Source organism: Hipposideros armiger, unplaced genomic scaffold, assembly GCF_001890085.2.
Source record: "Hipposideros armiger isolate ML-2016 unplaced genomic scaffold, ASM189008v1 scaffold_63, whole genome shotgun sequence".
Classification (NCBI taxonomy): domain Eukaryota; kingdom Metazoa; phylum Chordata; class Mammalia; order Chiroptera; family Hipposideridae; genus Hipposideros; species Hipposideros armiger.
The window spans coordinates 3,408,668-3,433,013 of record NW_017731413.1 but is presented as its reverse complement, the minus strand read 5'-3'; the positions used below and the strand labels follow the sequence as shown (position 1 = coordinate 3,433,013).

The 24,346-nt window shown below is 39.8% G+C and overlaps 1 protein-coding gene across 1 annotated transcript in view; it reads left to right on the top strand.

Moving 5' to 3' along the window:
- Positions 1–21,884, top strand: part of CFAP54 (cilia and flagella associated protein 54) — a 294,961-nt gene extending 273,077 nt beyond the window's left edge. Inside the window, 2 exon segments of the mRNA XM_019641676.1 lie at positions 14,383–14,601; positions 21,685–21,884. Of these exon segments, the coding sequence (XP_019497221.1) occupies positions 14,383–14,601; positions 21,685–21,828 (363 nt within the window). The 3' untranslated portion in view covers positions 21,829–21,884.
- Positions 21,885–24,346: the final 2,462 nt, after the last annotated feature.

Here is a 24,346-nt window from a genome sequence, read left to right as displayed (position 1 = left end):
CTCTCTCTCCAGAAAATCTAGACACAGGTCATATACCAACATAGCTAAGCAACAAAATTAGGCAATCAGGCACTTGGCCTGTACATCCAGAAACATGGCAAGATTTTTTTTTTTTTCAGAACCACATTATGAAAATGCTTATAATTTCTGCAGTGTAGAAGGTAGTAAAACTGACAGGGTTCTTTTTTATTCCAAAATGTTGTTATGCCCCTGTCACTGAGGCCATCACTGAGGAGGGTGCCTGACAACCTTTCATCTGACCTGTCTGTTGGCGGCACAGTGAAAATGGACAATTTCTCTCACCCAGGGTGGTGTTTCCTGTGCTCTTATGAGGGTCAAGATAAGATCAGTTCGTGGGGAATTGCTCTTGTTAATCCTCTTTTAGGAGGCAAAATAAGACTAAAATTGGAGCACTGACATTCCTGAATTTTTTCCTGATGTCAGTTTGCTGTTTTGGACCATTTAGTTCTTGTCCATAAAAATGTCCCTCCTTCCCTGGATGAAGATACCTGCACCCCACATACCTACGGGCATGCACATGCACGCTGTGCCTGTATCGGAATCACTGGGCCAGGCAGGTGGTCATTTGCCTCCTTCAACTGTTTCAAGGCTTTTCCGTCTTCTGACTTCGCTTACCACTTCACCTCTGCCATCGTGGCTGCGAAGCTTCCTGTCTGCAGCCTGGTTGCNGCCTATTTTTGAATGGGTACACAGGAGTCCTTGAATTGAGAGTAACGTGGTTTGCGAGTGTTCCGCAAGACGAGCAAACATTTCTAATACATTTTAACGTGGTAAACGAGTGATGTCTTGCAATATGAATAGTTTGTTTCCAGAACAAATTATGCTCGTAAACCAAGGTATTACTCTATTCATTTTGTTATATAATTACAAATGGCTTTCCAGAAATGTTGCACTGATTGTCTCATCCATCACTGGTAGATGAGAAGGCCACTTGGCCCATATTCATCTGCACTAGTTCTTCTTCTTTCCATTCTTTTCTCACTCCTCCTTCTGCTGCCTGTCCTCCTCCTTTTCCTCCTCCTCCTCCTCTAACCATTGTAGGCCTGACAAGTGAAAAATGACATTTTTACTCTTTATTATTAATACAGCCAAATTTAGCTCATATGTTTGTTGGCAACCTGTCTTTCTCCTTTTGTGAAGTGATATTCATTCATTTATTCAACCAACAAATATTAAGAGTAAACTATCTATGTGTCAGGAACTCCTTTCTAGGCGCCAGAGGGCAAGCTCTGAACAAGCAATAAGGACCCCACTCTCTTGGAACTGCCATTTTTGTGAAGAAGTAAATAAATCAATAAGCTAGATAACTTAATATTTTGTTAAATGCTATGAAGAATAAAAAATGAGTGATATGTTAGAGTAGGGGTCAGCAACTGAAGCCTAGGAACGACGTCTGGCCCACTGCCTGTTTTGTAAATAACATTTTATTAGATCACAACCATGGTCATTCATTTACATATAGCCTACAACTTCTTTTCAGCTACAACAATGGAGCTGGGTAGCTTTGACAGAGACCACATGCCCACAAAGCCTGTCTTATTTCCTGTATGGCCCTTTACAGAAAAAGTTTGCTCACCCCTGTGATAGAAAGTAAAAGNAAAGGTCCTCCTGTGTCCCCCCAGGCCCCTCGCCAACCACAGCACCCTGCCAGCATCTCTGATGGGATGGATGAACTCAGTGCTTTGCCTGTCTTCATTTTGGGGGTAGCGAGGTCACGTGAGGCCTCTCACAGCCCAACGTGGAATCAGCCAGTTTCTGATGTGTGTATGTGGTTTACCTCAAATAATGCCCAAGAAATAGAATGTTGTTAAGGTGAAATTTCTGTTTGATAAATGTGGAGACGAGCAGTGAAAGTCTTTTATCAGGTAACATTGCTGTCCATCTGCTTTGTGAAATGATTAATGATATAGACAGTGTCATGTTTGATAGCTCTTGACGAAATCGTGACAGTAACTCATCATGGGTGTTACTGAAACCTTTTATACAGAAAGAAAACATACTTTATCCAGTCGTAAGAACTCAATTAGAAATACAGATAATGAAAGGAATATAGGAGTGAATGTGTGTTCTCCTCTTCTAGTAAAACAAACCAGGAACCTGGCAAGCTAATCAGAGAACTGGTATGCCCTGATGGGTGCTGGGGGTCCTGCCTGCCCTCCAACCCTTTTTGTCTCGTTGAAGCTGGCCTATATTTAGCCATGATCACTTCCTGCGCAAACAGTTTGGGTAGCCTCCTAGCTGATTTATGTTTCTCTTGTCTCTTCCCAGTGCAGTTCACTTTTTTCTTTTTCTTTTTGGTGAGAACATTTAAGCTCACCTTTAAGTTTTAAGCTCACACTTAAGTATCACCTTTTCTTGGTGAGAACAGTCCAGTTCACCTTTAAACCATACCCCAAATTATCTCTTTAAAGCANGGATGAGGTCCTGCTGTGTAATTTGGTTCCTTACTGAACATACCTATCACAGTTGCCTTTGCCTGGTATTGCCTCTTCCTAATTAAAATAGATATTGCCACACACAGCCTATGACAAAAAAAAACAACCACTGAGAATAGCAAGGCAATGAAGGAAGGGAATTAATGCTTCAATGCTAAGCTTCTTAGTGATTAATTACGGAATAAAAATGACCATTAAATACAATTTCTGGTGAACCAACAATAAAACACTCCTTTCATTGCTTGCAGAGGTTCAAATTCTTGCTGTTTCCAAGTCATCAGATAGGATTCAAACATGTTGCTAAAAATGTTCTTTCTGTTCTTGCTGTGACTGGCCATGGGGAGGACAGAGTTGTTTTATACACTATCCATCCATCAGAACTTACTGACTTCCAGCTGCATACAGGGCATTGGTATAGACACTTCAGTTGTTGCCAAGACAGCATAGGTTTAGGCTTCCATATTCCCATATTGGTTCACATGATACAAATAAATTCACCTGATCAGAGAGAGAGAGAGAGAGAGAGAGAGAGAGAGAGAGAGAGAGAGTGTGTGTGTGTGTGTGTGTGTGTGTGTGTGTGCGCGCGTGCGCAAACGCTTTGAACTAACTAGAGTCATACAGAATCAGCATGGAGAGGAGATTCCTAGGAGCAGATCCTGGTTTGAAGGTGGGGAAAGTTACCCAAAGCCAAGAGCTAAGACACATTTTAGAAGGAGATTGCAAAGTAATTTTTCTTGGCTGCATGAGTTCAGTAGGAGAGTTTTTTAATTCAGGATTTTTAGCTAGACCTAGCATAGTACCTACAAACAATAATGATAGTAATCACTAAAATGATTACTAGTACTCCTAGTAGTAATAATTGTCACAGTTAATATTTGTTGAACACATGGCATGTGCAGACACTGTTCAGTGTTTTAATACACCAGCTCATTTAATATTACAAGAATCCTCTGAAGTTGGTCACTAATATTATCCTCATTTTAAAGCTGAAGAAAACAGATGCACAGGGAAATTAAGGGCATGCTCAAGGCCTCCCAGTTTATAAATGAAGGAGGCAGGAGTCAAAGTTCTGCTTAAATCCAGGATCTGCATCTTTCACTAAATTATACCCACTGATTTTTATTAGAATACTGGGAGCAGGCGCTGCAGGGAATGGAGGAGTGAGAGGTGGTAACGTGAGGGTGAGAAAACGGGAGTGGGAAAGGGAAAGTCGCAACTGTAGATACATCTTTAAGGAGGTTTGGACAAGAAATCTTGAGGGAGAAAGACAGAGACAAGGGAGGGTAGGAGGAGCGGAAGTTGCTTGTCTAGAAGAGAGGACAAATGATGGAGCAAGGCGTTAAGGGAGAGAGCAGAGATCAGAAAGACCCCGACGACACAGGTGAGACAGCTGACTGGAAGTGGAGGACAGACACCTCTTTCCCTAGGTCTCGGGTAGCAGGCTGAGGTGGGCAGGAGTGTAAATGCGTTTCTAAGAAGAGGATGGGAGGAGCTGGGGCAGTTCACACCCAGTGGTTCTCATTTTCTTAATGAAGTGGAGGCAAGTTTATCTACTATTGGAGTACGGTAGATGGTTGAGGGTATGGTCTTCTAAGAGGGACATGAAGAACCTTGACTATTCACAGTCATGGAGTATGATGGGCAAGAAAGCTGACCAAGGACAAATAAAAGGATTGAGGGCCACACTGAGATTCAAAAGTCATGAATTTGTTGAGACACCAGGCTACTTGGCTTGTGATTTTTCTCCATCAGCACTTAACTTTCTGAGTAAAGGAGAGGGAAACGCCGATGGAGGCAGATGCCAGAGGAGGACAGAGGCCCATGGGAAGTGAGAGTACTAGTGAGAGTGATGACAGACAGAATGCAGGAGGCTCAGGTGGATTAGAGAGATTATGAATTTATCTCACAGTAAATCCAAAAATTCCTCTAATTTATTGAGAAAGCACCAGTACAGCCCGATGCCATTATTTTTCAAGCTCCAGTTGAACATAAAATAGTTTATGCAATGTTTTCTTAAAAATATTTTGAATTCAACCTAAAAAAACTCCTTAATGACAGTCAAACTCTAATGACTTACACTCCATTATTATGTACATTATGAATGTGCATTTCTTTTCACATGGTTAAATTCAGTGTATCTATGTTTTCTTATTTTTGATTCCTAAAATGATCATTTTTTGATGTGTTTATGATTATATATTGACATCAACCACGTGCTGGTCACCAAAATAATTATTGTCTTTAAGATGATTTAGGGAAGAAGTATAGAGAAGGTAAAAAAGAACAGCCAGAGGAACACACAGAGCCACAGATACGTTAACATACCATGTTTAGCCATTTACATCTTTAATTTTATGTCTGATGTATTGATTATATCATATGACTACCTATATCTTGTGACCACTTATAACCCCTGGCTGTCAGCTGAAATTATTGCTCCACAATGCCAGTATCTAATTTTGGTAGATTATCACATAAAAATGGGTAATGACAGCTCAAACCTATGTTAATCTAACTCAGAATCCTTCTTTCATCACCCTCTCTTCAAGCCCGTGGTTTATATCTCTGTACTTAATAGGTTTTATAAAACTGTTATAATGATGTGCTTCCATAATTGTCTCCACTACTAGGGCAGATAGGGTCTTACATAATAAGATTGGATCTTATTATGTTTTTATTCTCAGTGTCTTGCCCAGTTTGGCCTCCTGAAGATATTCAATAAATGTTTGCTAAATGAATGAATGCTCATGATGCATGTTCTAGAGATGCTCCTGGGTTGCAGTTCTAGTCTTGACATTAACAGTGACTTTGGGCTCATCAGTTTCATGCATTTGTGTAGTAAACATTTGACAAATGCCTCCTGTATGTCAGCCATTGGACTAGGCATTGAGACACAGACATAAGCCAGAGTCCCTGTCTTCATGGGGGCCTTCAGTTTCGTGGGGGAGACAGACGAATACAGAAGCAATTACAGTACAGTGTGCAATGGAGGCCTAAGGGCCAAACGCCATTCCTCAGTAATAATATCGGTTAATATTCTGATATTATCCTGACATAATTCTAAAGGTGAGAAATTCCCTTTGGCACATTTTAAGAAAGGTTCACTAGTTCCCTATAAGCAGTCAAGTTAGTAGAAGCCCCTATGGCCCATGGTCAAAAGTTTTAATCACTTTGGAAAATAATTGGGAGACAGTAGAGAATCCTTAGGTAGATATAAACATGATCAAAGGCACTTGTGAAGCATTTTCCTCTGATTAGGAAGAGCTTTGGAAAACAAAGCAGAAATCAGGAGTCTTAGCTTTGGCAGTAGGCTCAGTGGTAAGGGCACGATTCATGGTTTTGTTCATGGGAATGGAGAGAATGGGACAAATATCAAAAGCCCGGGATACAAAAATAAATAAAGAGAACCATTTTCTAAGACGTCAGCTCAGTTTACAAGGTGCAGCTGAGGGCTAGGCACTGACTGTGCTGGACCCACTGGAGGAATAAGAGAGGGAAAGATAAGAGTCCTTGCCTGGAAGAGGCCGACAGTCCAGAAGGGAGGGAGGGAACTAATGCTCGTGCACACGGAGAAGACGGTGGTTGTAGTTTTAAAATGGTTGATTGTTGTGCCTGAAGATAAGGAGAAAGAGATTGGCAGAGGTTAAGAGGGCTTCCCAAAGTCACACAGCTGGCAACTGTCATAACCAAGACAGGCAGACCCCAGAACCCATGCTGTTAACAAAGCCAGCACTGTCCCACCTTTTCAGTTTGGGGACTCTTGGCTGGTCAGCAGCAATATGTCGCTGCGGGAGAGTGCGAGTCTGGGTTTGGGAAGCCGTGCACATGGTGGTTAACGGATAGGCTTGACAGCCAGATTGCTCAGCCCCAAATCCCAACCCAACTCTGATATGTGTTAGTTTTATAACCTCAGGCAGGTTGTCTAACCTCAATGCTTCAGTTTCCCTATTTGTAAAATGGGAATAAAAATTGTACTTACCTCATAGGCTTGTGTGGATTAAGTGAGTTAATCCCATATAAAACTCTGAGAATGGTGCCTGGCACATACTAAGCAAAATAGTTAATATTACTATCATGGAAGAGCTCTGAGTTCACTTGGAATTAGACCCGTGTAAGTAGAATTGTTTCCCTAAGGAGAGGCTGTAGAAGAAGAACAGCAACATGCCGAGGATAAAGCCTCTGAGCACATCCCCGAAAGAGAGGCTGGAGTAATGGAGATGCTAGGAAGGGCTGCGGGCATCACTTTTAACCACGTCCATTCCCCATTGGCATCTGTTCCAGTGACTTTGTTACATAACAAAGCACATCCAATGTAGCGGCACGGAATGACCGCCATTTTATTAGGCTCACGGATTCTGTAGGTCACTGATCTGGAAAAGGCATGGTGGGGCAACTTGTCTCTGCTCCATGGTCTTGGGGACATTGGCTGGGGAGACTGCAAGGCTGGGGTGACTCAGCTGCTGGGGGCTGGAATCCCCGAAGGTGCAAAGGCTCGTTAGGTTTGGTGCTCGATGCTGGCTGTTAGCTGGGGGCTGAGGCTGGGAATGCAGACTGGGCTGTGGGGCCAGGACACGACACGTGACCTCTCTGTGGCTGGCGAGGCCTTCACACAGGGTGGTGTCTGTGTTTCAAGAGTGAGCCTCCTGAAAGAACCAGGCAGGAGCTCTGTCACTGTGTATGCCCTCGCTTTGAAAATTATAGAATGACTCTTCGTCACTACTCCCACATCCACTCAAATTCAGGTTGGACACAGACTCCACCTCTTCGTAGGAGGAGCGTCAATGTCAAATTGCAAGAAGGGTAGTGGGTTGGGAGCTACTGCTGCAACCATTTGGGGAAAATGCAATCTGCCACAAGATCCAAACAGTCCCAAATTCTAGGCCTATTCCTCTGGTGAGAAACAGGCGGCTCCTGGCAGCCTGCTTAGGCAATTTTAAAAATTAGTCAGCGCCTCTTCCCAAACATGCTGGGTAACTGTCATGGAGTTGCTGAGTGTGTTTAAACCCACAGGGTAAAGGATATACTAGGCCGACTCTCAAAGCACCCTTTGAAATAACCTGTGCAGTTTTTTGGGTGTTGGGTGTGGTTGTGTGTACCACTGTTCATGTGGGACAGCTCCCACTCCAGTTTTTTAGGCTGTTAAATCCTAGATTGTGGTGCTAGGCTGTTTAACTTCCTTTGGCTAATTTTATTACATTACCATATGCCTCTTTTTAACAAAAAAGAGGTTTGGGTTTCTTTTTAACAAAAATGCCCAAACTATGGGAATGACAATACTCTCTTTAAATTGTCATTTACAGCATTGGGCACAAGGTTCCAAATATTCTGTAGCAGGTATTTACTAAGTCTCAATGAATTAATTTTATTCATATAACTTCTTTTGGTTGAGAGTTGCAGATTTTTTTTTTGTACCAGCCAAGAACTGTCTGAGTAGATTCTATGAGCAGCTAGAATTACATCTTTCTTCTGTGAGGCATTATCATTCTGTCCTCAAGTGAAGAGTATCCTTTGTATAAGTTCATGAGACATCCACTTAATATTCTTATATTCTTTTGAAGACAATGACGGATGACATCAGTCCCACACTGCTTTTAAAACACAGCGCTGACTTTGATTCCATCCTCTCACTGTTCACTTCTACTGTCAAATTTGGCTAAGGGAAAAAGAAAGCCCTTAAGAAAAGGCCAGGCTATTAATGTGCTCTTCAAAATGCTAAGAAAAGGCTAAGCTGTTTATAGCATTTTCAAAATGCTCATCTCTCGATTTGCCTGCAATACTGTCAAGGTGAAATACGCTCTCATTCACCAAGCAACCGAGCGCCTTTGTGTTATCTCCACTCCAAGTATTGGTTCTACTTTTGTTAGGCATGCAATTTGGGGGTATAATGATACTTGGATATAATTCAAACCAAAATATAATCATGAACCTGATATTGTGTATTTACTCTAAAAGCGGCGAAAAGCGTGTGCACTGTTTGATAAAGCAAGCCTGGCTTCATTCAAGATGTAACTGTATTTCAGAATCAAAGGGACAATTTTCTGAAGTTTAGTCACTTAGATAACTTCCAAGGAGGTGAGAGTCAGAGCTATCATTAGCAAAGCTGTTCATTGCTTTCTGTTTTGCTGAAAACAGAGTTAAATATTTAGTTTCATTTTCTTCATTTTGCTAAATGGCTTTGTCTTGATTTAAAAACCGGGCCTTTCACAATGGGCATATATTTTCATTTTAAGGGAATGTTGATTTTTTTTTTGCCTCATATAGTTGAGTCAATTGGAAAACCATGGGAAATTATCTGGACAAATGTTCCTTGTATTTAAATTAATCCACAAAGAAGGAGCAGGTGTAAGTTTACTCATTTTCCTTGTTAATACTTTGGACACTAGCCATTTGAGATTTTTGCCCTTATTCTGCCTGAAACTCAGGCAGTTATGCCATTATGTTCTTTTTTCAACTACCTGTGAGAGCATAGTATGGTGGGAAGAGGGCTCAGCCCAAGTGCTAGTCTCAGTTTTGCCTGGACAAGTCATGAATCCTTAAAGACCTTAACTCAGTTACATTCTGTTGAAGGTCTCAAGAGTGATGTATCTTAGTGGATAAAAACATGATTTGATGCTTGTTTCCACCATCTATTGATTGTGTACTGTGAGCGAGTTACTTTACTTCTCTGTGCTTTGGTTCCTTATCCTGTACATTGGTGATAGCTACCCCTTAGGTAGGATTACCTCAGAAACAACATACAACCCATTTAGTATAGTGCCAGTCCAATGCCAGTGGTAAGCATTCAATGGCCACTTTTATTCTCCCCAGCCTTAAAATAATGTGAAATGAATCATTTCTTCATTTGACCATTAGCAACTCCCTTCATGAGTGGCCTTTCTCCTGTCTAAATGTTTGCTAATTTTCAAAAGAGTAATGGGGCATTTAATACGTGTAGATGTAGTTTTAGTATTACTTTTCAGCCACCTTTTTTTAATTAAATTTTTTTGTCTTGAGATAATTGCAGATTCACATGCAATTATAAGAAATAGTATAAAGAAACCCTGCGTTCCCTTTACCCAGTTTTCCCCAATGGTAACATCTTACCAAACCGTAATACAATATTACAACCAGGATACTGACATTAATAAAGTCAGGTTACAGAGCAATTTTGTCCCAAGGACCCTTCTTGTTATCTTTTTGTATAATAGCTACCCAAGCTTCCCCCCACCCGCCCCCTCCCTGACCCTGATCCTTGACTAATCTATTCTCCATTTCTATAATTTTGTCATTTCCAAAATGTTATATTAAAGGTACCATACAGTATGTAACTGTTAGGGGTTGGCATTTTTTCACTCAGCATAATTCCCCAGAGAGCCATTAAACTATGCTTTTGATGAACCAAAAAATCCTCCTGAATATTGACACATTTTATTTTGGCAACAGATTTATCATCAGCCAAGAGTGCTTAGTGTGGTCCCTGGCGCAGAGTGCATAAGTGCACAGTAAATGTTCAGGGGGCGCAGTGGTGGGTTCCCCACGCCACCTCCCTCTTCCCTTCCTCCTCCTCCTCTGTTTTTCTCCTTTTTCCTTGCTCTCTTATCCACATCCTCTTAGTAATACTGACAAAGGCTGATTGTTCAATTTAAAAAATTCTACAAAGAGTTAAATGAAATGATTTATGTGAAAAGTCTTTGTAAATTGCAAGCTCTGTGAGACTGTCTATCAGAAATTACAGGTCTGTGTTGGCCACATTAGAAGAATGGTCTGCAGGTGCCTGTGATGTACACAGATGTGAATAACGAAGTCAACGTGAGCAGTTTTTTGTTTGTTTTTTCCCCCCATGCTGTGCCCTCCAGTTTGCTCCTGCAGTGGGGACTGCTAACCAACAAAGTCTGTCATGCTTTGATTCTAAGCAACAAAGTCTCATGAACAAAACGCAAACTTTAGTTCATGTTCTTTATAAGCCTTTGCTCTAAAAAAGGGCCTTCTGTTTCTAATTAAGCACGGTGAGCTCCCTCATAGAAGCATCAAGAAATGCCAAGCATCATTCGAACTCTAGAGTTCTCATTTCTGTATCCCAGGTCAAAAGCCCATAGGCAGAGCCAACCCAGCCATTCAGGAGGGAACCCAACTTCGTTGTACTCAATTATAGCATTTCTTCCAGTAAGTTTGCTGCTGAGATTCAAAGCCCTGACCTTTGAGTGGAGTTAAACCCTTACTCTGATGGAATTTCCCCCTATTCAGAAATAGGGTATGCATAGAACATACATACGTGTTTGAGTCAGGATAGGGTAGGCTATTGCTGCGCTAACAAATAAACAAATCTCAGTGGGAATAAAGGTTTTTTTCTTTCTCATGCAAAGTCCAGTGAAGGACGGGCAACTCTCCTTCAAACTGTAACTATGCTGCCTGGACTATGTGGCCACCAAGGTCACCACTGTAGGAGAAGGGGGGTAGGGGATTTACAGGATGTGTTTAAGTAGGGTCACTACCGCACATCCTGGTTTGCCCGTGGCAGTCACAATGCATACCTGTTGATTTGGAGTAATGGTTAATATTTCTCCTTTTATTTTATTCTCAAAAGTGTCCCTGTTTAGGCAATAAATTAAGGTGATCATTTCTAAGAGCCAGCATGGAATGGCTATCGTACTTCCTGCTCATATCCTATTGGCCTCCACCTAATGTGCAAAGATGCAGAGAACTGTAGAGGAGCAAGTATATATTTTAGTGAACATTAGTAACTTCCGGCACAATAGGTATTTTCAGGAATACCACAATTTTTTTTTTTTTTTTAGCGGAGCCCTCCTGCCACCTGTTGGCAGCTCAGCGGCTGCTCAGCTCAGGCCGGGACTCGAACCGCCGTTGCTCAGAGCTCAAACTCTTGAACAAGCTCTTAACCAACTGAGCCACTTGGCCGGCCCCACAAATTTTTTAACAGAATTAGTTCAATAACTTTCATTACCAAAACTGTGTTGAGCTGATATGATACAAATATGATATTCTTATGAACTAAACCATCTCATTTAATCACACAGTGTGGTAAGCTGAATAATGCCCCCCCCCCCGGATGTCCACATCCTAATCCCCAGCACCTATTACCTTCTATGACAAAAGGGACTTTGCAGATATGATTAAGTTAAAGATATTGAGATGGGGAAATTTTCTTGGGTTACCCAGGTGGGCCCTAAGTGTCATCACAGGTGTCCTTATAAAAGGGAGGCAAAGGGAGACTTGACAACAGAAGAGAAGGTCATGGGATGATGGAAGTAGAGTTTGGAGTGATGTGTGTTGAACATGGAAAAAAGAACGCAATCAAGGAATACAGTGGCCTCTAGAAGCTAAAAAAGACAAAGAAACATAGTCTCCTCTTAGAGCCCTGAGAAGAAACCAGTCCTGTTGATACCCCAACTTTCGCGAAGTGAAATTGATTTCAGTTTTCTTGTCTCCATGACTGTAAGAAGATACATTTGTGTTGTAAGCCACTAGGTGTATTGTAGATTTGTTATAGCAGCAATAGGAAATTAATACACACATACATTGTGGGGTTCAACATGTGACTTTAGATTTCCTTTTCTAGTCAAGGTAGGTACTAGTATTATTTTACACGTGAGAAATGGAGTCCTGAAGACCCTAAGAGACTTGCCCAAGTTCCTTCAGCTAGTTAGTGTCAGAACCAGAATTCCCGCCCAGGCAGGCTGGCTCCTCAGAACGCATCCCTAACCACTGTGCTGTTCTGCCTCTCCCCGACTGCCCAACTATCTGAACTCCCTCCCGCCATGGCCGCCAACCATGAAATGCCCCTGCTCTGTGAAGCTTTCCCTCCCACTCCCACCTGACCTCAGTCCCTTGCTCTTCCCATGGGCTCGGTGGTACCCTGGACGTTTTTCCAGCTTCATTCAGCTTTTAGAAATTTGATGGAAGGTTCTGTGTCTTCCATAGGGAATTTTCTCAAATAAAGTTAGGCTTTAGGTGAAATTATTAAATTTCTTCATATTTAAGTTATGAGAAGATATTATTTCTGAATCTTCTTCCTATTTTTTAATTTCTAATTCTCTTTCTCATGCTCTAGAGAGGACAATGTTCCCAAGAGTAATCAAATAAAATGATTATAGAAGTGATACTGGGACTGTATTAAGCTTGTTTCACCATGACCCAGAAAACAAGCACCTGGAAACTTGGTATATGAATTCTTACCTAGTGATTACTTTAAATCTCCCCTTAGCTGGTATTGGTTCTATACTAGCATGCATTTTGCCATATTGCCACTTGTTTAATGGTTCTGTAGTTAACCACTGAATTAAATATACATGCCTGCCCCTTTACCCAGATCTCCCCTCCAGGATGGAGGAACTTTGTTTCCCAGCTGCCGGAATGTGCTGCCTGACAGCCCTCAGCTCTCAGCTCTCCCTAAGAATTGTTCCCGGCCAAAGAACATGGTCTCTTTCTTAGGGGAAGTCTGAATCCAATTACTGGTTGATATGAGGGTACAAAGACCTGACCCCCACCCCCCACCATGATTCAGGTCGACTTTGAAAGGCCATCCCAGCTTCAAAGCCCCCCTGAGGTTGGCTGAGCCCTTTGCTGTGACTGCAACTTCTCTCTCTCTGCCTATTTTCTCTCTCCGCCCATCTCTGCCTAATCCTGCTTTCTTCCCTTTCCCCTTGGGTGTCCATCCCATGGGTATTTTCTAATAAGCTTCCTGAAAGCTAAGTTCCCCCAGGGTCTGTTTCCCAAGAACCTGAACTGCAACAATGAGTTTAAAACAAAAAATGAAGATCCCTGACTGGTGATGAATATGTAAGGGTGCTCAATTATTCCTTATTTATTAAATTAGAAGAGTTCTAAAGGAACTAAGAAACATACTTTCTGGCTTAAAGTTTATTTTTTAATATAGAAGTAAGGGGAAAACATCATACACATGTCACCCACTTATGATTAAAAATACACTGCATTGTGATCCATAGTTCAATACATTTTCTTTTGATTCTGTTTGAACAGTTAATTTACAAATGAAATAAACTCTATAAAACAAAGACTCCAGCCCATATCCAATCCCAAATAAATGCAGCCTTCCTTTTTTAGTGACACCATTTTTCCAGAGTATAAAAATGAGGATTTGAGAAAGCTTTAAACCATCTTCTGAAAATAAAGGCAATGATGTAAAGAGAAGTGTAATCATGTATAAGTACTATATCAGAATTTATACCCTTGTGTCTCCACAGAGAATGAAGACTAGGCATTCAATTTTAAAAACATTAAATATAGGCATTTCTGTTCAGTTCTCTATCCAAGGAAACTTTTCCTTTAATCCTTCCCCCACACCCCTGGTTATAAGCACTGAACGATCGGCTGTGAGCTTGCATCTAGCCTTTAAGCCCTATGCACTTCGTTGTTGGTTGAATAACTCATGCTTCCTGTTCTGATTAGAGCTTTCGATATTTTAAAAGGATTTGTCCTGTATGAGACCCTTTATTAATTCTTTATGTAGTGAAAAATACTTTCCTGCAAAGAGAGAGAGAGAGAGAGAGAGAGAGAGAGAGAGAGAGAAAGAGAGCAGCTGTTCTTTCTGCACAATGGAGTGTCAGATTTCAAAGGCTCATTTCTCTGGCCCTTGGACTCTTGAGCAGTCAGAATAAGCCTGGATATGTACAGCCTAAACTTTCACTTTTATTTTGAAGTCTCTCTTTTGGTCTTTAAAGGATTGTTTTCTTAAGTAGCTCCCTGTGAAAAGCATATATCCATAATGATGATATCGCTGCCAGCTCTATCACTGTTCATCAAGTAGTGCCTGGCTCGGCCTGGGGAGGGGTAGGAAGGGCAGTGTGTGTGTAGACTCATGCCAAGAAGGAGGAGGAGTGTAGGAGAAGGCCCCAAAGACATTCACCAGCTGAGAACTGCCCTAATCTACATAACACTAGATAGGACTGTTGTGTGGTTTTCCTGACAGCAACCAATTAGAGGACAAGTCTCTGACATCACCTGGGTGTCCAACAATTCAATTCATTTCTGGCACCACTGCCCAGAGTTAGCACAGAACCCCACAGATGAAGGGCTCCATTCAAGACTGCCCCCACTTCAGACGCCTGCTGCAAATAAGGATGCACAGGCTACCTACACTTCTGCCCAGCAGGCTACAAATTTGGGAGCTCCCATGATGCCCCCTCAGGTTTGATAACTTTCCGAAAAGACTCACAAAACTCAGGAGAGCATGGTATTTACAATGACCAATTTATTGTAAAAGATACAACCGAAGAACAGCCAAACTGAAAAGATGCCTAGGACAAGATATAGGGGGTGGGGAGGAGCAGAGCTCCCATCCCCTCTCTGAGTGCTCCCCCCTGCAGCACATCAATGTGTTGGCCACCCAAGAAACACCTTGACACCTGTCATATGGGGTTTTTATGGAGGTTTCATTACCTCGGCATGATGGATTAAATCATTGGCCATTGGCGACTGAACTCAGTCTCCAGTCCCTCTCCCCTCCTCAGATTTAGGGGCTCAGGGCTGAAAGTTTTAAGTCTGTAATCACATGGTTGGGTTTCCTGGTGACCAATCCCATTTTGGCGCTATCTAGACACCTCCCTGCCCCATGAGTCATCTTCTTATCCCCCCAATTTTTTTTTCAAGAGTTTTAGGAGTACTATGCCAGAAATGGGGCACAAAGGCCAAATATTTTTTTTATTATAACACAACTGTGAACTGTGAACATAACCTAAAATTGATTTTTAAACACACATTTCAGTGAATGCAGTCTCCCTCAATATGTCTTCGCTCATGGAGGCACTCTTCATGTCTTCCAATAAAGAAGCCATTGTTCAAAACATTTTTGACATCTACTTAGATGCAAGAAGAGAGGCAGGGCTCCTTCAGGTTGCAGAGTTGATCTGGGGTGGACTGAAATATTTGGTTTCCTGTGCGTGTGGTACAATGTGTCTGAGCAAGAATTGCCCTTTATTAAAAGGTGAATTCTGCTCAAGTCCCATGCACAGCCAGGACTCAGTGGTTGTAGAGTGACAGTGACAATGGTAATGATATGATGATTTAAGAAGAACCTATCCTGTTCTTAGACAGTGTGACATTTGAACCAATTCTCTGTGCAAATGCTTTCTCTCTCATATCCTAATTTCTAATTTTCTTCTTCTCTGCAAAATGTCTTTATAATAGTGTTATTTCTTTAAAATTAAATTTAAAAGATTCCTACCATCTCACTGATATGACCCTTTGATCTCATATTATAATAAAAAAACCTTTTCTATCATATTTAAAGTTTTATTAATACAAAAATTAGGGTGATACAACAAATAATCTTGTTCTCAGCAAAGTGTGAAATTTCATGTGATCTGGTAGAATTGAATACAAGCCCTTCTCACCTTCCTAAGAGTTGGTTGCTCTTTCTATTAGATTGGGGAAAATAAGATCTATTGTCATTGGTATTAGGATTCTCTGATCATATAAAGCACAGTGAAACCAAATATAAATTGTTCCCTCTCAGCTGGAACTTTTATTAGATGGGTCACAAGTCATTCATGATATTGATTCTTAGTAAGCTAGTATCATATTATCCTTTCTACTAGGCAATGCATGTTTTTCTCCAGTCAAAAAAAATCCAATAAATAATTAACTTCAAAGACTGGTGATCTATTAATATAGAAAACATGGTAGAGAAACTTGTGTGAGAGTGCTAAATGAAAACAGTAATTGCTTTCCTACCTCAGAGCTAGTAAATGTTTTTTTTCATAGCTGTGATTCTCTATGTTTTAAGATACTTGATTGAAGGCAAAGTTAAATCCATCCACATCACGAAGCCCACAATTTTTGAAATCCCACTTACCAATTATAAGAGTAGTCGAACCTAATTCATTAGTGGGAATTTGGCTTTCTCCCTTTTTTCCTGGTCATTAACATTTAGAATCAATGAAAGAAAGGCAGCTGACACTGTGCTGAAAGAAGCAAGAAGAGGTCTCAAAGTAGTTGCTCAATAAAAACTCATTGGCTTGAGAAAAATCATAGATACTTTGAAGGCTATTTGATGTTTTTTTCAAGCAAAGAAAATTGTTGGAACAAAAGAACAGAAGTAATAAAATCTTTCATTATGATAGAATCTGGGTTTCACGTAGAAACTCATATGAAATACAGTATAGCATTGGCAAATAACCTTTAACTCTCCAATGTCTTTCAAAATTCCCCCAAACAAGTTCAAGTTCAGAGCAGATTTTAATGAACCCCTTCAATGTGCTCCAACTTGATTAACTTTCTTTCCCTTCCTTGTACTATTTCAGACTTTTATCCTCTGTAGGCAGGTGAAATCATCACCATTTCCTTAATATTACTCCTTAATGCATAACCTACTTGAATTAATTTGCAGTCTATTACCCGCCAAGCTTTTCCTTGCTTTTCCTCCATAAAGAAAAAGGAACAAGGACTTGCTGGTACCTTTTCTGGGACAATTTGGACTCAAAGCTATTTACAAAACATAGAGGACTTCTCAGTGATTATATGATTGCCAATCTTGTTTCTACTGAATGACAAAGAAGGGAATTCAGTTATTTCACTTGAGCTTAACTTTACTGGAGAAATTCCTTATGGAAGAAGACCTGGAACCTTCCATAACATTTCCAAAAGCTGGAGCTAGCAAACTGTTCAGATTACCACCGAGCCCGTTGGAGGCGGGGAAGACTGAGTGAAGGCAGGTGGGAGTGGGAGGAGATGCTGCATAGAGGAGGGGCATTTCGTGATTGACAGCCATGGCAGGAGGGAGTTCAAAGGACGGTTGGGCAGGAGGGGAGAGACAGTACAGCACAGTGGTTAGGGATGTGTTCTGAAGAGCCACACATATGCAGTCCCTGGTCTGTGTTCAAGGTGACTTTTCAGAACAGTGAGGAAAGAACAGTCTTTTCAACAAATGGATCTGAGCCAATTGGACATCTATACACTTTGATTTCTACCTCACAATACATACGAAATCATTTCCAAATTCACGGCAGAACTAAATGTGAAAGAGAAACAATAAAGCTTCTCGAGGAAATTATCAGAGATTTTTTTCATGACCTTGGTAACGGGAGAACTTTCATAATAGGACCTATGAAAAAGTACCAATAATGAGGGGAAAGATTGATAAATTGTATTGTATTTTAAGACACTATTAAAGATAGTGAAATGGCAAGCCACAGAGTGGGAGAAAATATTTATATACACCCAACAAAGGGCTTGTTTCTGAAATGTATTAAGAATCCCTGGGGCCGGCCGAGTGGCACATTGGTTAGGAGTTGGCTTGGGACACCAGCTAGCTCTGAGCAGCAGGGCCCTGGTTCAGATCCCACATGAGGGCCAGTGATGCTGCGCCCTCTACAGCTAAGATGGTGAACAACAGCTCGACCTGGAGCTGGGCTGCCTTGTGTCGCCAGTGATGGCGTAGGCTGCAGTGGGGCTGGCCGGCAGCGGGCGTGAGCTTTTGTGACCTGTCGTGAGCCACCGTGAACAGCCATTCAATGGCCGGTGAGCGACTGCCTCACCCGGGAAGAGCGCAATGATAATACCAACATGGGCCAGTAAAGTGACGTCCTCCACAACTAGACTGAAGAACAAAAGGACAGCAACTTGTCTGTTCCCCTTCCCTGATTCCCCAATTCCCCAATAAAATCTTAAAAAAAAAAAAAGAATCCCTGTATATATCGGTAAGAAAAAGACAGCTTAATATTAATTGGACAAAGATGTGCACTTCAATAAAGAGACCAATAAACATGTTCCATATTATTAGTTGTCAGGGACATGACATTAGAAACATGAAGAGATATTTCAAAACATACAACAGAATGGCTAAAATTCAAAAGTAAAATGACCAAAGTGTGTGAAGATGTAGAATAACTAATATCCTTATACATTGCTGGCAGGGCTATAAATTGGCCAACCACTTTAGAAAATTGTTTGGTAGAATAAGCTTAAAGATAAATACAGAGGGTACCAAAAAATGTATATACATTTTAAGAAAGGAAAAAAGCTGTATTAAAATTACGCTGATGGTAACCACTTTGAGCACCTCTTGTAATTGCAGAAGTCAAATGTGTCTTGTATTCATCTTTTGTCATCAGTATATATTGAGTATTACAATCTTAATACAGTATTTTCCTTTCTTAAAATGTGTCTACCTGTTTTTGGCACCCTCTATATATGCATAATCAATGGCCTAGGAAGATCCACTTTTATGTATATACCTAAAAAAATATGTACTCTTCTGAAGTGTACTTACTTATGATCTTAAATACAGTTAAGGAATACAGTTAAAACACACATACACACCAAGTAAAACTAAAATATTGGCACAGACGCCTGTGTAACAGTGGTTACTTTGGTGGTAGGAGGGCAGGAGCAGTGACTAGGAGGGAGCAACAGGGGACCTCTTGGATGCCACTCATATTCTTTTTCTTGATTTGAGTAATGGTTGTGAGGATGTGTTCCTTTTGACAAAATGTTACCAAGTAGTACGCTTAAGATTTCTCTCTTTTCTGTCTGTATGTTGTATTTCAATCAAAAGTTTAGTTAAAGAATTTTGTTTAGCAATAGAAAAATACAGACCACTGTGTTATAGCATGATAGAAACAGCTGAAATTTGAAGCACTTGAATTGTCCACCGAAGGGCCTTAGTGTCTAGAAAGGAAGAGGTAATAACACAAAGGTAAGTTCTGATATTTTAGGGTAATTTGTGTTCTCCAGAGGATGGACAAGAATTAATAACTCCTGGGTGACACCTGTTTTTATTTTATCTTCCTGACCTGATTCTTTTACTTGTGGCCTCCATAAATAAATTCAGCAATTGATCTTCATCCTTTGACAAATGGCCACTTGTTTCTACAGCTTCATTGTCAGGGTCAGAGGCCAAAGTACTCTATTTGTATCTAGTATATAAATTATGTCAAAGATACTTCTAATGGTATCTAAAACTTGGCCACTTTGCTTTTTTTTTTTTAACCATTCTTATCTTTAACATGAGAAGAATTCTATAATAACAGAGAACAGAGATATAACACAAGAGAAAACACAAATATTTTAATGTCAATTATTATTTTTATATACTATTTTGAAAATAATCTACTAAAGGATATTATTGGATGTAAGATATTTCATCAAAACATAATAGACTGAATATTTAGTGTAAATAGCAAGGAGATATAACCAAAATAACCATGGTAATCACATATATTTCCAATGTATTCATAAACCTGTTAATATTAGCTCTCAAAAATGTTTCCCATTATTCTTTTCTGAATAAAATAGTCATTAAATGTCCTCCAAAATGTTTATTACATTCCATAATAATATGTTACCCTGGGTGTGAAAAAACCCTCATATATTTCTGGTTGAAGTGTTAATTGTCACAACCTATTTGCAAAGTAATCTGGCAAGAAATGTTAAAAAGTAAAATATAAACACCCTTTGACTAAACCAGCCACCTTGGGGAATCAGTAATAGAGAAATAAAAACACCTGTACCCAGGATATATGTGAATAGACAAGCATGTACAAAAATTAGAAACAACCTCTGTGGCAAATGACTGAATAAATTAGGATATGTCAATCCCACACATTGTTATGTAGCACTGTTCCAAGTACAGTTAACTCGAACTTTGGACTGCGTGAATCCACTTATATGTGGATTTTTCAATAAACACGTACAGTACTATAAGTAAATTTTCTTGTCTTTATGATTTTCTTAATAACATTTTCTCTAGCTTTATTGTAAGAATATAGTATGTGATGCATATAACATACAAAATATGTGCTAATCAATTATTTATGTTATCGGTAAGGCTGCTAGTCAACAGTAGGCTATTAGTAGTTAAATTTTAGGGGAGTCACAAGTTATATGCAGATTTTTTACTGCATGGGGGTTGGCACCCCTAATTCCCACATTGTTCAAGGTCAACTCTATAATATATGTGTATAAATTCATTCCATCCTTATACAGCAATACTATATAGGAATTATTATTTTCACTTTATGGATGAGGAAATTAAAGTTCAAGCAGATCAAATATCTTAGCCAACCTTACTCACATAGCTGGTATGCGGTGAAGTCTGAATTTGAACCAGACAGTCATATTCCAGAATGCACGCTCTTAACCTCCCTGTGGTCATTCTGCCCCGCTGAACTGATTAAGGAGGGATTTCTCTTACATATTGGTGATTGAAAAAGCAAATAATGGAAATCTAGTTATGCTTTTTCCAAAAAAGGAAGGAAAAACAGAAAAGGAAAAGAAATAAATCGCGCAAATATATATTTGTATGAGGACTTAAGAAGTTTGGGAAGACTACTCCTCAAACTGGTAACACTAATTACTCCAGGAATTGAGAAAAGAGGATATTATTCATTTTTTATGTATTCACCTCTTTACTATTTGAAGTTATAAAAAAAACACACAAAAAAAACTGGAATGTTTTTGTCATTTTTTAATCCAATCAAGTGAAGAGAAAGAAATAAAAAAATAGTCTCTATGTTTAGGTTCATTGTTTTCTTCAGAAAAGAAGTTTTGGTTAACAAGTAGACAAGAAATTAATAAGATGTGTCCTCTAATTTCTTAGCAGGATTCAGGCCCATGAGGATCTAATTCATGGTGGTCATTGTACACGACATTTGCTTGTTCACCTTCACAAGTAGCTAGATGTGCATGAAGTGAGTCCCACCAGTAGACCTTTGTTTCCTTTCCTTCATGTTTGTTCTCTCCTTCCTGTCCTTCTCCCAATCAACTAACCAGAGCTATGATCACAAAAGCAGTCTTATTTCTCATTTTTCAGATTGCTCAGATGGCACTAGTCCTCGGCATGGTAACACGGTGCCTCTTTCAGAGAGATAGGGCTTCTAGCATAATTTGCTTGCTATTTTTGAGACTTCAGCTCAAAACGAGAGAAGGAGATTTGTCAACTGGGCAGTATATGAAGGAGGAAAACATTTTATTAGAGCCAAAAGTCCAACATTTAGAATCATCCACAATGATTATGTAGATACAAATAATCCATATTTCTAGAAGTATCTGCTGTTTTATAGGCTCATTTTTATAGACTCATAGATATGAATCTTAATAGGATATAAAATGATATATGTGACATTTCAGTAGTGTAGAAATGTATCATAGAACGTTGTATCTTACCTTAGGCAAGAATTGCATACGTTTCACATAAAATTATGTAGAATTGGTATTTGTGTGTTTTGAGAACATAACTTCAGTGAACAGTTTAACACAATGTATTTCATGAACACATTTATGCTTTTCTTGTCATCAGGTCCCATTTGACATCTCGCTGCCATCTGTATTCAATCTTGAGAGACTTTTTGATCTTGCTAATGGTTGCATCATATCAGGAGGAAGCCTTTTCAACTGGATTGTGTCGATTATTCCCTAAACATCCTATACATGTTAATGTTTTTCTTGGTTTGAAATAAGAACTGTCATCTTACAACAAACAAAATAAAATTGTTTTCTTACACAAGCTAAATTTCTTTAAGTTATAGTTTTTAGTAATGTTTTAAATTGTACTTGAATTAAATGACAGTGCTATTACTTATTGGGACTATCTTACAGAACTATTCAGAGGAAATATGTTTGTGCACAGTGTAACTATTCCCATATTTATATAGTTTATGTTTAGGTTGTCTTTAGATGTATCCATGCAGCAAGATTGAATTAAACCAGTGGTTTCAACCGGAGGGAATTTTGCCTCTAGAGTGACATTTGGCAATCTCCAAAGACATTTTTGATTGATATAACTAGTCATCTAATGGGTAGAAGCCAGGGATGCTGCAAAATATCCTACAATTCCCAAGAGAGCTCCCCACAACCAAGAATGATTTGGCCCAAAATGTAAATAGTGTCAAGAAAGAGAAACTCTGGATTAAACCTCAACACATGGTAAATTCATCTTTGGAAGTTTATCTACAGGGTTTGGGAAGAAATCTATAGCAATTTAGACCTTTCATATTTTATACTTCCGAGAGGCAACTTTGCATAAAATTTTAGAGCATGAGCTATGACATTTTATAGATCTGAGTTTGAAGAGTAACTTCACCACTTACCAGTTCTACTCTGGGAAAGTAACAAATTGCTTAAGTCTTCATTTCCTCACCAGTAAAATAGGAAAATTAATAGTATTCTTCTGTGGATTAAATTAAGTGAGATGATATAAGAAGGTGCTTAGCACAACACCTGAGGTAGTAATAGTCACCATGCTAAGAGTTATCATTTCCCTGCCAAATTGGAAGAGGATCATACATTTCTGACCCATTTTGTTTAGCATGAAAGTTCCAAAGTCTGGGAACACCCAGGTTAGAATTGTCCTAGAATACTACATAGAGGAAATGAGTCTTGAGCAAGACTTTTAATTATCAGGATTTGATGGTTGAAAACTTGCTGGTAGGCAGGATGCCATAAAAGAACAGAGGCATAAAAATGAAAATGGATATGCTGTATGTGCAAAGGACTTTCCTACTACCTATCTGGAGTGGCCAGCCATATAGAAAATAAGCTCTAGGGGCTGAATTAGAGTGAAGACTATGGGCTTCATTCAGTGTGTGATAGGGTACCATTGTTGGTGAGTAAGGAGAAGAGGGGCAAATTCCAGGCACTAATAGACATTCAGTAAATATAGAGTGGGTAATAAGGAATGAATGAATGAATGAATGAATGAATGAATGAATGAATGAAATGAATGATGGACTGGCTCTCAGGGATGATAAATATGCAGTATACATTAGCAAGGGAAGAAACAAAGGCAAGAAGACCAGTAGGAAACTGTTGTAGTGAAAAGGAAAGAGACAGTAACAAAACATTTTCCATTGAAGGAAATATTTTTGGACCTGGAAGGATGTCCCAAGAAAGCATGGGGGTGTCCCCAGTGTTATCCGTGCCAGTATATTGGTTTTCTCTGGGGAAGGAAAGTCTCTTCCAACTATTACAGATAGTATTTCAGCACAGTTTTACTTTTTCTCCTCTTTAGTAACTTACAGTTCTGTTATTCTTAGATGTTGTTTGGACTGAGAAAAACGCTATCTAAAACCACATCAGACCCTGCAGTCATAGTTTCCCTTTCTAAGCCATCATTCCAAAAATCTCCCATCTCTTCTAAAATGGGAACGACACTCACTAGTTAAAGCTGAAACTTTCTGTGTAAGGCAGTGAAGAAATGGTGAAGCACAAACAAAAAGAAAATTCTTAATCTACCAGGATGAAAGATGTGCTTATTTCCAGAAATGTCTTTCAGGTTTTTTCTAAAGACCAAATTATATAATTTGCAGCTGCTTTTTTTTTTTCAATGCAATGTACAGTATATGCAAATGCTTTATAGCTGACACCTGCAAAGTGTTCTATTTGTTTTAATATAACACAGAATGACAGGAGGCCAACTGAAAGGGGAAGAAGGGGAGCAGAAAGCAGGGTGGGAAGTGGGGAGCCAGGAAATAGGAGCCAGTGCAGCAGCTAAGTGATGGTGACAAAACCCCAGTGCTTCCCTTCTCTTTCTCCATGTCAGTCTTCAAGAGATTGCTTTAGAAATGGACCACCTGCAGGCTAGTCAGAGGCTCAAACGCAGCGGTCTCAGTTCACTCCTGGTACAGGCACTTCACACATTCCCCACCCCAGTTGACTGTTTTTCTTTATTGAATTGTAGGGGGAAAGTGGTGCATCTCTGGGCGCACTACAAACTTGGTTTCTGCCTCTGGTCTGCATTGCTCTTCCTTCGTCTTCCAGACAACAGAATATAAATCTCTCCATCCCAGTTCAAATGACAGATGATAGGGCTCCCCAAGCTCCTAAAGCACTTCCCGGCACCTGCTTGTTTGGCTCTTCACAGTGCCATTTGGCATATAGTTTTTATTGGTATTTCTTCACAGCACGGTCTTATATCTTTAGCTCAATATCTTATATCT